Source organism: Erinaceus europaeus, chromosome 5 (assembly GCF_950295315.1).
Source record: "Erinaceus europaeus chromosome 5, mEriEur2.1, whole genome shotgun sequence".
In the NCBI taxonomy this organism is placed as follows: Eukaryota; Metazoa; Chordata; class Mammalia; order Eulipotyphla; family Erinaceidae; genus Erinaceus; species Erinaceus europaeus.
The window spans coordinates 37,143,733-37,159,154 of record NC_080166.1 but is presented as its reverse complement, the minus strand read 5'-3'; the positions used below and the strand labels follow the sequence as shown (position 1 = coordinate 37,159,154).

The 15,422-nt window shown below is 39.0% G+C and overlaps 1 protein-coding gene across 3 annotated transcripts in view; it reads left to right on the top strand.

Annotated features, from left to right (window-relative positions):
- The window catches only part of ADAMTS12 (ADAM metallopeptidase with thrombospondin type 1 motif 12), a 422,633-nt gene that overhangs the window by 239,025 nt on the left and 168,186 nt on the right, over nt 1–15,422 (top strand). For all 3 annotated transcript variants that reach the window (XR_009549943.1, XM_007535890.3, XM_060191210.1), the window contains exon 7: nt 11,229–11,378. Coding sequence is in view for 2 of the 3 variants with exons in the window: in XM_007535890.3 (XP_007535952.2) it covers nt 11,229–11,378 (150 nt within the window). In the remaining variant the exon portion in view is untranslated. The remainder of the gene's footprint in view (nt 1–11,228; nt 11,379–15,422) is intronic.

The following is a 15,422-nucleotide window of genomic DNA, read 5'->3' as shown; positions in this document are numbered from 1 at the left end:
AGATACAAACCAAGCGCTGTATTATATCTGTTTTAATTGTTTTTCAGCTATAAATCTTCACTACTCTGGTCAACTTTTTAAAAAATATTTATTTATTTATTTTCCCTTTTGTTGCCATTTTTTAAATTGTTGTTGTAGTTATTGTTGTAGTTATTACTGATATCGTTGTTGTTGGATAGGACAGAGAGAAATGGAGAGAGGAGGGGAAGACAGAGGGGGAGAGAAAGACAGACACCTGAAGACCTGCTTCACCGCCTGTGAGGCGACTCCCCTGCAGGTGAGGAGCCGGGCACTCCAACCGGGATCCTTACGCCGGTCCTTGCGCTTTGCATCACATGCGCTTAACCTGCTGCGCCACCGCCGGGCCCCCTCAACTTTTTTTTTTTTTAATAAGAGTGACAGAAAGGTAGAGGGAGCCATGAAAAGACACTATAACAGTTTTCCTCAGGGTGGTAGGGGTAGAACCCACACCTATGGACATCTAATCTTTGACAAAGGTGCCTATGCCATTAAATGGGGAAAGGGTAGTCTCTTCAACAAATAGTGTCAGAAAAAATGAGTTGAAATATTTAGAGGAATGAAACTGAACCACTATATTTCACCAAATGCAAAAGTAAATTCCAAGTAAATCAAGGACTTGGATGTTAGACCATGTTAGAAACTACCAGATACTTAGACGAAAATATTGGCAAAACTCTTTTCCATATACATTTTAAACATCAAGGCAAGAATAAACCAATGGGACTACATCAAATCAAAAAGCTTCTGCACAGCAAAATAAACCAATACCCAAACAAAAAGACCCCCCTCACAGAATGGCAGATCTTTACATGCCATGCATCAGAAGAGGCTAATAACCAAAATATATAAATAGCTTGCCAAACTCACCAACAAGAAAACAAATAACCCCATCCAAAAACTGGGAGAGGACTTGGACAGAATAATCACTACAGAAGAGATCCAAAAGATCTAGAAACATATGAAAAAATGCTTCAAGTTATTGACTGTCAGAGAAATACAAATGAAGACAATAATGAGATACCACTTCACTCCTGTGAGAATGTCACACACCAGAAAACTTAGCAGCAACAAGAGCTGGGGAAGTTGTGGGGACAAAGGAATCCTTCTGCACTGCTAGTGAGAATGTAAATTAGTCCAACCCCTGTGAAGAACAGTTTCTGAGAACTCTCAGAAGGCTATAAATGGGCCTACCCTATGACCCTGCAATACCTCTCCTGGGGATATAGCCTAAGAATCAAACACAATCATCCAAAAAGATCTGTGTATACCTATGTTCTTAGCAGCACAATTTGTAATAGCCAAAACCTGGAAGCAACCCAGGTATCCAACAGCCGATGAGTGGCTGAGCAAGTTGTGGTCTGTATACATAATGGAATCCTACTCAGCTATTAAAAATGGTGACTTCACCATTTTTAGCCCATCTTGGATGGAGCCTGAAGAAATCATTTTAAGTGAAATAACTCAGAAACAAAAATTAATAAATAAATAAGTCAGAAACAGAAGGATGAATATGGGATGATCTCACACACAGGCAGAAGTTGAAAACAAAGAGAAAATATTAAGCAGAACCTGGACTGGGGTTGGTGTGTTGCACCAAAGTAAAAGACTCTGGGGCTGGTTGGGGGTGGGGGAAGGGTTCAGTTCCTGGAACAGGAAGGTATAAGACCTAGTGGGGGTTATATTGTTGTGTGAAAAACAGAAATATTATGCCTGTACAAACTATTGTATTTACTGTAGACTATAAACCATTAACCCCCCAATAAAGAAATAAGAAGCAAAGCAAAACAAAACAAAATTATCTTCCCAAGTGAAATACCATGCTATTGCTGGCATCTACTGTAATAATCATTTTCCGCTTGATCTATACAACTATAGTAGCTGAATACTGTCAATCATTCATATTTCAAAGATGGAGGAATTGAAGCTTGGTTATATAACTTGCCAAACATCTCATTGCTATGACAGAGACCCAGTATTTTCACCTCAATACCCATACTTGTAATTACTACCTAGTAAGCATCTGAAAGATCTCTCCTTTTTTATATTTCTTCCTAACAATTTAGACCTGGTTTTAAGATTTGAGGACATCACCAGCTCCTAGACAGTGGAGAGTATTTCAAGTTCTGAAGAAGGCTAGAAATATTACATCATAGAAGCAAAATAACTCACTTGGATTGTGTACCTGTGTTGCCATACATCTGACCCGGATTCAAGCTGGCCCCTTTCCCCAGCAGACACACACTGAGTGAATCTTCAGTGTTGTGGTGTCTTACTCTGTATTTTTTTTTAACCTGAAAAAGTAGGCCTGGATCAGTAAGGCCCCAATGAGGAAAATAAAAAGAGAGAAAGAGGGCTTGGTGATGGTGCACCTGGTTGAGTATACATGTTACAATGTACAACAACCCAGTTTTGAACCCCCATCCTCACCAGCACAGGTATAGCTTTGAGAGTAGTGAGGCAGTGCTGCAGGTATCGATCTTCCTCTCTGTTTCCCCTTTCCCTCTTGATTTTTTTAAATTTATTTTTTATTTAAGAAAGGATAAATTAACAAAACCATAGGATAGGAGGGGGATAACTCCACACAATTCCTACCACCCAATCTCCATATCCTATCCCCCCACCCATAGCTTTCCCATTCTCTATCCCTCTGTGAGCATGGATCCAGGGACGTTGTGGGTTGCAGAAGGTGGAAGGTCTAGCTTCAGTAATTGCTTCCCCGCTGAACATGGACGTTGGCTGGTCGGTCCATACTCCCAGTCTGCCTCTCTCTTTCCTTAGTAGGGTGGGTCACTGGGGAAGCGGAGCGCCAGGACACATTGGTGGGGTCTTCAGTCCAGGGAAGCCTGGCCGGCATCCTGCTGGCATCTGGAGCCTGGTGGCTGAAAAGAGATTTAACGTACAAAGCCAAACAAATTGTTGAACAATCATGGACCCAAAGGTTGGAATAGTGGAGAAGAAGTATTGGGGGGGGGGGTACTCACTGCAAACTCTAGTGTATTTCTGCTTTCAGGTATATATTTTGCACTAGTTTATGGATACATGTGAACATATGCTCTCTCTCACAGAACCTGGTCTATATCTGGGTTTTGGGACTTTGTTAGAAAGTGAACCACCTGGGATAGAATTAGAGAATATTATGAAAGGAAAGGTCTCACCTGAGTAATGAAGATGAAGGGTTGTCATTCCACACGTGAAGTCTCTAGACACAGTCTGAGCTGAAGCATGTTGAGGTGGCAATCGTTGCATTGATTAGGTTGCGATCGGCAGATGCAATATTATTTGATATGGATTAGGAGAGGCATGCGGGAAAGTGGGCCCTATCCTAAGGTTCCAGGACTGGGGGAAATATAGGCTCTATAGTGGAGATGTGAGGTTCCTGCTATCTTAGAGTTCAAAAACACAATGGATAGTTAATGTTATCATCACATTATTTGGAAATTGGGTTAACTTTGAAAAGTCCTTTTGTTAGGGTTTGGTGTATAGTACCCAGTATCTTGTATATATCTGTACCACTGGTTTCTTCTGATCTACTTGGTCTAGGTTTTTGAGAGAGTCCGCATATCAAATACACAGCCTATATATTAAAAAGACTCCGTGTTTTAAAAACTTTGAGACATACAATTAATATTCCCCATCTCATATTAATTAACTAGTGATTTATATGACTACACTTTACTAGGAGTGTACATAAACACCATTCCCACCACAAAAAGACTATGTCCCATTCCACCCACCCACACCCACCCCCCACCGGCCCAGGAAGCCGCATGTATTCCCCTCACCACAGGGTTTTTACTTTGATGCCCTACTTTTAATTTAGTCAGATCCTGCATTTAGTTTCCCTTTTCAGATCTTCTTTCTCAACTTCTGTTGATGAGTGGGATCGTCCCATACTCATCTTTATCTTTCTGACTTAGCTCACTTAACATAATTTCTTCTAGCTCTGTCCAAGTTGGGTCAGAGAAGGTGGGTTCATTGTTCTTGATAGCTGTATTGTATTCCATTGTGTATATATACCACAGCTTTCTCAGGCACTCTTCTGTTGTTGGGCACCTGGGTTGCTTCCAGGTTTTAGCTATTATGAATTGTGCTCCTATAAACCTAGGAGTACACACCTCTTTTTGGTTGGGTGTTATGGAGTCCTTGGGGTATAACCCCAGGAGAGGAATTACTGGATCATATGGAAGGTCCATGTCTAGCCTTGTGAGAGTTTTCCAGACTGCTCTCCACAGAGGCTGTACCATTTTACATTCCCACCAGCAATGCAAAAGTGTTCCTCTGTCCTCACAGCCTCTCCAGCATTGTTGCTGCTATCCTTTTTGTGGTATGCCATTCTTACAGGAGTGAGGTGGTATCTCAGTGTTGTCTTAATTTGCATTTCTCTGGCAATCAATGACCTGGTGCAGTTTTTCATATGTTTGTTAGCCTTTTGAATCTCCTCTGAAGTGAATGTTTTGTTCATATCCTCTGCCCATTTTTGGATGGGGTCATTTGCTTTTTTGGTGCTAAGTTTGCTGACCTGTTTGTATATTTTGGTGATTATTTCTTGTCTGATGTATGGCATGTGAAGATCTTCTCCCATTCTGTGAGGGGTCTCTTTGTTTGTGTGATAGTTTCTTTGGATGTGCAGAAGCTTTTCAATTTGATGTAGTCCCATTGGTTTGTTTTTTATTTAGTCTTCCTTGCAATTGGGTTTGATTCATCAAAGATGTCCTTGAGGTTTAGGTGGAAAAGTGTTCCACCAATGTTTTCCTCTAAGTATTTGATTGTTTCTGGTCTAACATCCAAGTTCTTGATCCATTTGGAGTTGATTTTTGTTTCTGGTGAGATAAAGTGGTTCAATTTCATTCTTCTGCATGTTTCAACCCAGTTTCTATTTAGCGACTCATAGTTTTCAGTATACAGGTCTTTCACTTCTTTGGTCAACTTTATTCCTAGGTATTTTATTTATTTTGCTGAAACAGTAAAGAGGAGTGATTTCTGGATGTCTTCTTCAGATTTAGTGTTTGCATAAAGAAATGCCACTGATTTTTGTACATTGATTTTGAAGCCTGACACCTTGTTATATTGCCTAATAACTTCCAGCAGTTTTCTGCTGGATTCTTTAGGTTTTTCTGTGTATACTATCATACCATCTGCAAATAGTGAGAGCTTGACTTCTTCCTTTCCAATCTGTATTCCTTTGATTTCTTTCTCTTGCCTGATTGCTATGGCAAGAACTTCCAGTACTATGTTGAAGAGTAATGGTGACAGTGGACAGCCCTGTCTAGTCCCCCATCTGAGGGTGAATGCTTTCAGCTTCTGTCCATTGAGTATGATGTTGGCTGTAGGTCAGCTATATAGATTCTACTATCTTGAGGAATTTCCCATCTATTCCCATTTTTTGTAGAGTTTTGAGCATGAATGGGTGTTGGATTTTGTCAAAGGCTTTCTCTGCATCTATTGAGATAATCATGTGGTTTTTGGCTTTGCTTTTATTGATGTGGTGAATGACATTGATTGACTTACGGATGTTGAACCAGCCTTGCATTCCTGGGATGAATCCCACTTGGCCGTGATGAACAATCTTTTTGATATGCTGCTGTATCCGGTTTGCCAAGATCTTGTTTAATATTTTTGCATCTATGTTCATCAGAGATATTGGTCTGTAGTTTTCCTTTTTTGTTGTGACCCTATCTGCTTTTGGTATCAGAGTGATGTTGGCTTCATAGAAGGTAGAAGGGAGTATTCCTGTTTCTTCAATCTTATGGGAAAGCTTAAAAAGTATGGGTACTGACTGTTTCCTGAAAGTTATGTAGAATTCGTTTGTGAAGCCATCTGGTCCAGGACTTTTGTTGTTGGGGAGATTCTTAATAGTGGTTACAATTTCTTTGTCTGTGATTGGTGCATTTAGATTTTGTAGTTCTTCTTGCTTCAGTTTTGGAGGGGCATATGTTTCTAGAAATTGTTCCATTTCTTCCAGACTCTCTAGCTTCGTGGCGTATAGTTCTTCTTAGAAGTTTCGCATGATTCTCTGGATTTCTGTGGTGTCAGTTGTGATATCTCTCCATCGTTTACAATTCTATTAATTTGAGTCTTCTCTCTTTTTTGTTTACTGAGTCTGGCTAGGGGTTTATCAATTTCATTTAATCTTTCAAAGAACCAACATTTGGCTTCATTGATCTTTTGTATGGGTCTTTTATTTTCGATGGTGTTTATTTCTGCTCTAATTTTAGTGATTTCTGTCCTTCTGGTTGCTTTAGGGTTCCTTTGTTTCTCTTCCTCTAAGTCCTTGAGGTGTGCAGTAAGGTCGTTCATTTGAGCTTCTTCTTGGTGTTTAATATGTGATTGTATGGCTATAAGTTTCCCTCTCAGTACTGCTTTAGCTGTGTCCCAAATATTTTGATAGGTTGTGTCTTCATTTTCATTTGTTTCCAGGAACATTTCAATTTCCTGCTTGAGTGAGTCTCTGACCCAGTGGTTCTTAAGGAGTATGTTGTTTAGTTTCCAAATCCTGTGACTTTTAATAATTTTCTGTTTGTTGTTAAATGTTAGTTTTACTCCACTGTGGTCTGAGAAGATACTCAGATGATGGGATGATTTCGATGCTCTTGAATTTATTGCTGCTGTCTTTGTGGCCTCACATGTGGTCTATCCTTGAGTATGTGTTATGTGGATTAGAAAAGAAGGTGTATTCTAGTTTTTCGGGGTGAAGGACTCTTAAAATGTCCAAGAGGTCTAGTCTGTCTATCTCTTCATTCAATTCTCTTTTATCTTTATTGATTCTCTGCTTTGTTGATCTAAGTGTGAGAGTGGGGTATTGAAGTCTCCCACTGTTATTGTATAGTATTGATGTATTTTTAAAATTCTTTCAGTAAGTGCTTGACGAATTTAGATGGTCCCTCATTGGGTGCACAGATGTTAATAATTGTTAAGTCTTCTTGGCTGATTGATCCCCTAATCATTATGTAATGTCCTTGCCTATCTTTTATTACTTTATTTAATTTAAAATCTATTGTGTCTGAGATGAGAATGGCTGTACCTGCCCCTTTTTGTGGTCCATTAGCCTGTATGATATTTTTCCATCCTTTCACTTTAAGTCTGTGTTTATCTTGTTGTGACAGATGGGATTCTTGCAAGCAGCATATGGTTGGGTTATGTTTTCTGATCCATCCCTCAACTCTGTGCCTTTTGATGGGTGAGCTTAACCCACTGACATTTATTGATATTATGGATTTAATGTATTGTAGTGCCATTGTTCAAAAATTTTTTTGTTTGCTCTGATATATTGCAAGTATTATAGTGGTGTTCTTGTTTATAAGAGGTCTTTTAGAACCTCTTTCAGGGCCGGCTTGGTGATGGTTGCCTCCTTTAACTATTGTTTGTCTAAGACGGTTTTGTTCCCTCCATCTTGTTTGAATGAAAGTCTAGCAGGATATATTATCCTTGGTTGAAACCCTTTTTCATTCAGGGCTCGATAGATATCTTGCCATTCTCTTCTGGCTTTTAGAGTTTGAGCGGAGAAGTCTGCAGATAATCTTATGGGTTTTCCCCTGTATGTGACTTTTTGTTTCTCTCTTGCAGCCTTTAGGATCCTTTCTTTATCCTTACTCCTTCTCATTGTGACTATGATGTGTCTTGGTGTCTTCATGTCTGGGTTGATTCTGTTTGGAACTCTTTGGGCCTCTTGAATCTTGATGTCCTTTCTATTATTCAGGTCTGAGAAGTTTTCTTGTATTATTTCCTCTAGAATGTTTGCTTCCCCTTCCTCTCTTTCTTCCTCTGGCAGGCCAATTATATGAATGTTACTTCTTTTGAGATCATCCCATATGTCTCTGTTGTTGTTTTCAGTGTCTCTCAATCTCTTTTTGAGCTCTTTCACCTCTTCTTTAGTTTTCTCTAACTCATCCTCTGTCTGACTAATTCTGTTTTCTGCTTCTGTTAGTCTGCTTTCCCTTCCCTCAGCTTCTTTCTTCATTACAGCTATTTCAGCTTTCAGTTCTCTAATTGCCTCAAGATAATCAGTATTATCCTTGTGGGTCTCAACTGTTGTTTCCTTAATACTGCCATTCCTTTCCTCCAATGTTTTCATTTCTGTGATTAATAAGTTTATTACTGCTTGCTTACTTTTCTTATCTATGGTTACTTCTGGCTGATTTGTAGTTTCTTCTGGGCTCTTGTCTGCATTCATTGGAGTAGCAGTTTTATTTGTTTTTCATCTACCCATTTTTTTGATTTATGTGTTTCTTATTTTTATGCTCTGTTGTTCCTCAGTTGTTGTGTCTTGAGTACAAGCAACACTGTACTATATACCTTTATGACAAATGCACTCACCAACCTCAGGAATTACAATAGCAACTGAAGCAGTTTAATCACTACCAGTTAGCCAAACAGTGTCTCCAGTCTGTGAAAAAAGAGCAACCAAGTCCAAGTGAAGAAGAAAGAGAAAGGAAAGAAGGGATAGCAGGAATAGACAATTATCCAAATCTACTATCCACTGTATATTCTATGGGTAGCAAGAGGGAAAGGGAAGTAGAGCAGAGATACACACATAGGGAGTCCACTCTGAGTCAGATTTCTTCCCCAAAATAATTCATAAATTCAGAAAGGCAAGGAAGAAGGAGGGAAGAAGTGTATGACAAGATAAAAAAAAGAGAGAGAGAGAGAAACGAGAGGAAAGAGAAAAGATAAGAAAAAGAGCTATAATTAAAGAGCTGTGAAAGGAAAGTTTTTTTAATTGATTACTTTATTTTTTTAATTAGCTAGGAGGAGGAAGAAGGGGAGATTCTATAGAGGAGGTAGGAGTAACGAGACAAGTTCCTCTCACAATAGATAAGATGCCCACTACCCTATCAATGAAAGATACCCTAAGAGTTAATTCTGTTCACCCTAAGGGGGGGGAGATATACATCTTTATATAATAATAATAAAATACAGCAGGGTAAAAAACCCTTTCCCAGATTGCCTCAAGCCTGAGCAGAGGCAGCTGATTGTTAAGAAAGAAAAAGAAAAAACCCTCAGGACTAGACAAGGATATCAGGAATAGACAGTTATACAAATCTACTATCCACTGTATAATCTAGGGGTAGCTAGAGGAGGAAGGGAAGTTGAGCAGTGATACACGCAGAGAGAGTCCACTCTGAGTTAGATTTCTTCCCCAAGATAATTCGCAAATGTGTATCAGTGAATTCAGAAAGCTAAAAGATTAAGGAAGAAAGGACAAGAATGAGAAAAAGAAAAAAAAAGAGAGAGAGAAAAAAAGAAAAAGATAAGAAAAAGAACAGTAATAAGAGTGGTGAAAGGAACGAGTCATTTATTTATTTGTTTTTTATTATATAATTAGCTATGTGGGGTGAGGGAGAGTTTTTTATTTATTTTTTATTATTTAATTAGCTATGCGGGGGGAGGGAGGGAGGGGAGCTGCCTGAGCAGAGGCAGCTGGTTGGCTACTTAGAAAGGAAAAAGGCCAAAGGTTTCAGAAGGGAATAGACTTAGAATGAATGATACCCCCTGGTGGGACAGAAATCTTGGTAAAGAAAGAAGCTCAGCAGGGGAGCCTGCTAGGAGCTGGTCCCCAGGGACTGGTTATGGGGGGGGGGGGAAGGGGGAAGTGCACTTTGGGAATAATAATGTAAAAGAAAATTTTTTCCCTTTTTGCTCTATTTTTTAACCCAAGTTAAGTTATAGTCACCTCCTTGGTGTTACCGCTAGGACCCCTTATTGACTGGCCTACTAAAGGCAGAAAATCCTACTGTTTCCCATCGATGTGGTCTGAGCTCAAGCCACTAGCAGCTTCTTAGTCCCCATCTTCCGGGAGCTCTCTCTGAGATCCACTTTAACAGAGCTTTCACTAGAGTTGAATTCAATGAAGGGTTGATTTGTCTTCAACACACTTCCACAAAATAGGTTTCATGGCTGCATGCTAAAACAGCTTTTCTCTAACAGTATCCACAGTGCACAGTGGAGTTATAGGCAATCTCTTTTAGGGACCTTAAGCTCCATGCTTGTAAAAACCAAATTCCTGCAATTCTTTTGTTTGTAAATATGTAGGAGACAGTCAATAAGCAATAATTTACTGGACCAACTCCCCTACTCTGTCAGCACAAGGAGGTGGGTGGATTAGTAATCAGTGCCATTCATCTATCCCCAGTAGCTCCATGCAGACCCAGACTTTCAAAAATGAAAGTGGGAGGAGCAAGTAAGAAAGTAAAATAAGCAGATTTTGAAGTGGGGAAGTGTTGGTTGGTCTTTCTACAAACAGATTATTTAGAAGAATTGAGTTTTGTGATGGAGCCTAGTTCTCCAACATGGAACTATCCACAAGGAGTGAGAATGAGGTTGTATGACTGTTCTCTGATTGGAGCTTCTCTATCCACCTCTGGCCTCAGCCATTACTGCCTGGGGAATTGTGAACTTATAAGGGTCCTCAAAGTCTGAATCTTTCTCCATGCAGTCCTGGATGGAGAAAATCAAATAGTTTTTCAGCAGAAATAGTGCCAAACCAACCCTATGAATACTAAGTCTGTAACTAGCTAAAGTCCAGAACCCTGCTGGCTGGTTGTTTTTGTCAAAAAGCTCTTACAGACATCAAGGAAACTGTATGGTTTACAACCCTTATAAACCTCTCAGTGACTAAAATAATTCCTATTTGTATATGGGAGAACTTTACTTTTTTAACTGCCACCAGGATAATTGCTGGGGCTCAGAGACTGCAGGATGAATCCAACATTCTTGGCACCCATCTTTTTTCCTTCCTTCCTTCCTTCCTTCCTTCCTTCCTTCCTTCCTTCCTTCCTTCATCTCTCTCTCTCTCTCTCTCTCTCTCTCTCTCTCTCTCTCTCTCCTTTCTTTTATAGTAATTACCAGCTCTAGGCTACATGTGTTCAGGTCCTCTGGGGAGGTAGCGTAGCAGTCTGAGAAGGAGATTATGCAGGAATCACACACACAGGAACCAAGGGAGAGTAGTTAACCAACTATAGGCTACAAGTGTTCAGGTTCCAAGAGAAGCAGCACAGAAGTCCTGGGGAGGAGAGCAGGCATGGAGAACAAGCAAGAAAAGAGATCAGGAATTGGAACAGAGAGTCATTTCCAGCAGACATGTGCTTAAAAATGTTCGAACACAACTACAGTTTATTATTTTCATATCAGATTGAGCATGATGTAATAGCCAGATTTCTTCCAGGAGAATTTTTTTCAGATGTCTCTGTGTCTGTGTTCTTTTCTTTCAGGAAAGACATCTGTGCTGGTGTCAATCGTCCCTGCGAAACCCTGGGCCTATCTCACCTATCAGGAATGTGCCAGCCTCACCGGAGCTGTAACATCAACGAGGATTCAGGACTCCCTCTGGCATTCACCATTGCGCATGAGGTGGGACACAGGTAAGCAACCAAGAAATTGACCTTCTCTTCGCCATGTCCATGAACTGTTAATGGTAGAGGTTGGAAAGGAAAGCACATTAAACTGGGCATCAGGAGACTTGAGTTGCATTTAGACTTGGACTCACTTTCCTAAAGTGGGACAGAATCACATACTACAAATATTCCAGTGACTCTTCTTCCCTGGTCACTGGTACCTATCAATATCATAGGGTCAAAGAGAAAACTATAGTTCTGGATTAGAATGACTTTAGCAGAGCAGATAAGCTCAGAGGAATATTCAGGAGTGATTTTTCTCTGCTTAGTTTTTATAAAATAATACTAATAACCACTAAAGAGTCCTAAGTCTTCATTAATGTCTAGATATTTTTTTAAATTTTTCTTTATAAGGGAGAGTAAGGAATAAGAGAGAGAAAAAAATATAGCAGAGGTAAACTCTGGTATATACAGTACTAGGAATTGAACCTGGGGCCTTAGGCTTACAAAAAATAGCATCTTGACATATTTTTATTTTGTTTATTTATTATTGAATACAGAGAGAAGTTAAGAGGGGAGAGGTAAATAGAGAGGAAGAGAGACACCTGCAACTTTACATCACCACTTGTGAAGCTTTCTCCCTGTGGGATCAGGGGGCTTGAACCTGAGCCCTTGTGCACTGTAATGTGTGCACTTAACCAGGTGTGTGCCACCACCTGACCCCAAATCTTAACATATTTATTATTTTTGTTTTCATTTTTCTTTTTTTATTATTTATTTATTTATTTATTTACCAGAGTACTGTTCAGTTCGAACTTTTAGTGGCGCTAAAGGATTGAATCTAGACCCTTGAAGCCTCAGGCATAAATGCTTTTTGAATAGCCATTATGCTACTTCAGCAGCCTCTGAAATCTTAACATCTTTGTGCTCTTGCTTTATGCTACTACATTAAATGAAATTCTTTCAACAGTCTCATGAAAAAAATAATATTGTTGCTTTCATTTTCCTTGCATGTACTAAAGAACTGTGAATAAAGGAGAAATTGAAAATCACTGTAGACAAAGACCATCAAGCAAATATCAGTTAACAGGAGGTTCCAGCTTGTTGCACAAATGTATGGATGTGATTAGATGGGATCATTGAAGGCAGGGTTTGTGTTTGAGTCCATGGATAATGAGAACCCTGGAACTGCCAGGGATCAGAGAAGAAAATATTTAAACTTATTTTTTAGTGTAGTTTTTGTTCATTTATTAACTGTGAATAAGAAAATATCATACTAGTTAGAAACTCAGAGTGGGGAGTCACATAAGCATTTTATCTATATCCCCATCCTGTCACATAGCCACCAAACTATACCTCCTCCTAAAGAGGAGACAGACAACTGATAAGACAGCTCACTCCGTGTGGTACCTAATATAAAACTTATTTGACCAGGTTTGAGTTCCAGAAACCATATGGGACCACCATGCATGGAACTAGGAGGAATATTAATGAATATTGGAGTACTACAGTGGTGTCTTTCTCTCTCTCTGTCTGTCTCTCTCACATCTCTCTCATCTCTCTCTCTCTCTCCTTTCCATCTTAAGTCAATAAGGAAAGAAAAAGTTCACTGAGAGCAATGGGATTGCACAGGGATGAGAAATCAGCTATATAAAAAGACATATTTATATATGTAGAAAACCCAAGAAAGCTCTCTCTCTCTCTCTCTCTTTCCCCTACATGCACACACTCAGAGAGAGAGAACAGACAGGGGGAAAGACAAAGACAGGGAGAGAGAGAGAGAAGAAACACACACACAAGCTAGAATTAATAATCCCATGGGATATAATATAAATATACAAAAAACAATCACACTGTTATATACTAAGATCAAACAGGTAGGTACTGAAATTTAAAATATAATATGTTTATAGTATAATATGTTTCATAATAATTAATGTCAAATATTTGCATGTAAACATTATATATTATGCTTACAAATCTAATGAAGAATGTGTAAATTATACAACACTCAGGATAGTGAAGATCATATATATATGTTCCTCTATCTCTGTCTCTGTCTCTCTCTTACTATCTGAAAAAAGAAAAAAGTAGATATGGCATGGTAAAATCCCAGTGATGTCAAACATCTTTAGATATGCTTGACAAACTTGACCTAATCCAATGAAAGTATTTAAAGTGGCAAAGGCATGCATGGTAGATAATATAAACACTGACCATGTGTGATTGGAACCTGACTGAAATAAAATTGATTAGGAACTATAACAAATTTATTAGCAAAAGTTAAAAAAAAATCTGCTCTAATTCCTCCTATCCCTTCTGTCTCCAAAACTATCACTAATAAGTGGTCATGTGGGCATGGGGAACAGCTCATTAGATAAAGCAGTAGCCTTCCACACAGGAAGCCTTGAGTTTGAGCCTTTGTTCCACAACTGAGAACCCTGGATAGCATGGAGGGAAGTCTATGGATGGTGCAGTGATGCTGTGATATTACTTCTGTGTCTCATTGATAAAATAAAGAATGAACAAAAAAGTCTTTGTAGATATAATCAATAATTTTGAGATGAAATTACACTGGATTTATGGTGGGCCCATAATTCAGTAACTTCAGAGAGAGATTTGGAATGGAGAAACAAAGAGATGATATACAGAAAGAGGGAGATAAGTTAGAGAGTTTTATTATCATAAGCGAAAGAAACTTGACATCACTAGAAGCTGGAAGAGCAGCCAAGATTTGTCTCAAGACTTCTGGAGTTTAAGAGGATGCCTTGTGCTGCCAGTAAGGCCCTGCATTTCATATCTGACCCCCAAGACCATGAGGGAATACATTTTAAAAACTATTTATTTATAAAATGGAAACACTGACAAACCGTAGGATAAGAGGGGTACAACTCCACACAGTTCCCACCACCAGAAGTCCATATCCCCTCCCCTCCTTTGATAGTTTTCCTATTCTTTAACCCTCTGGGAGTATGGACCCAAGGTCATTGTAGGATGCAGAAGGTAGAAGGTCTGGCTTCTGTAATTGCTTCCCCGCTGAACATGGATATTCAAAGGTCAATCCATAAGCAAATACATTTATATTACTTTAAGGTTATGGAAGCCCTGGAAAACCAATACATCACATGGTCAGTAGGAGTAGTCTCTAGAATATATAAATCACTTTCTTAACTCAATAGTATAAAAGCTATAAATACACTATAAAGTAAACACATGAAGACACTTTTAAAATAAAGGTTATACAAATGGAAAATAAGCACAAGGAAATTAGTTGATATCATTAGCTATCAGGAAAATCTTAATTAAAACCACCAAATATTATTTTTAACATTTAAAAAGATTATTTATTTACTTTGGAAAACTACAGAGAAAATTTTTTTAAAAAAAAGAGGGAGAAGGAAGCAGAGAAAGAGTCTGGGTGCAAGGTTCAAGCCCCCAGTACATATATGTAGGAGGAAAGCTTCATGAGTGGTGAAGCAGTGCTGCAGGTATTTATCCCTCTCTCTCTCCTTCTCCCTCTAACTCTCCTTTTCTATATACCCCTTCCTCTCGATTTCTGGCTATCTCTATCAAATAAAGATAATTTTAAATATTTTTAAAAGGAGGGAGAGAGAGATAACTGCAGTACTATTTCATCAGTCATGAAGCTTTCCCCCCTGCAGTTTGGGAGCAGAGACTTGAACCCAGGTCCTTGTGTATTGCATTACCACCCAGCCCCCAAGATATTATACACTTAACAAAATAAGGAAAAATTTAAAAATATTGATGACACCCAGTGCTGCCAAGGATGCAGAGAAATTGTTTCAATATGACATTGATACTGAGAATATGAGATGACTCAAACACTGTGGATAATTATTTGACAGTTTTTATTTATTTTTATTTATTTATGAAAGGAGACATAAACAAAACCATAGAATAAGAGGGGCACAACTCCACACAGTTCCCACCACCAAATCTCCATATCCCATCCCCTCCCCTGATGGCTTTCCTATTCTTTATCCCTCTGGGAGTATGGACCCAAGGTCATAGTGGGATGCAGAAGGTGGAAGCTCTGGCTTCTGTAATTGC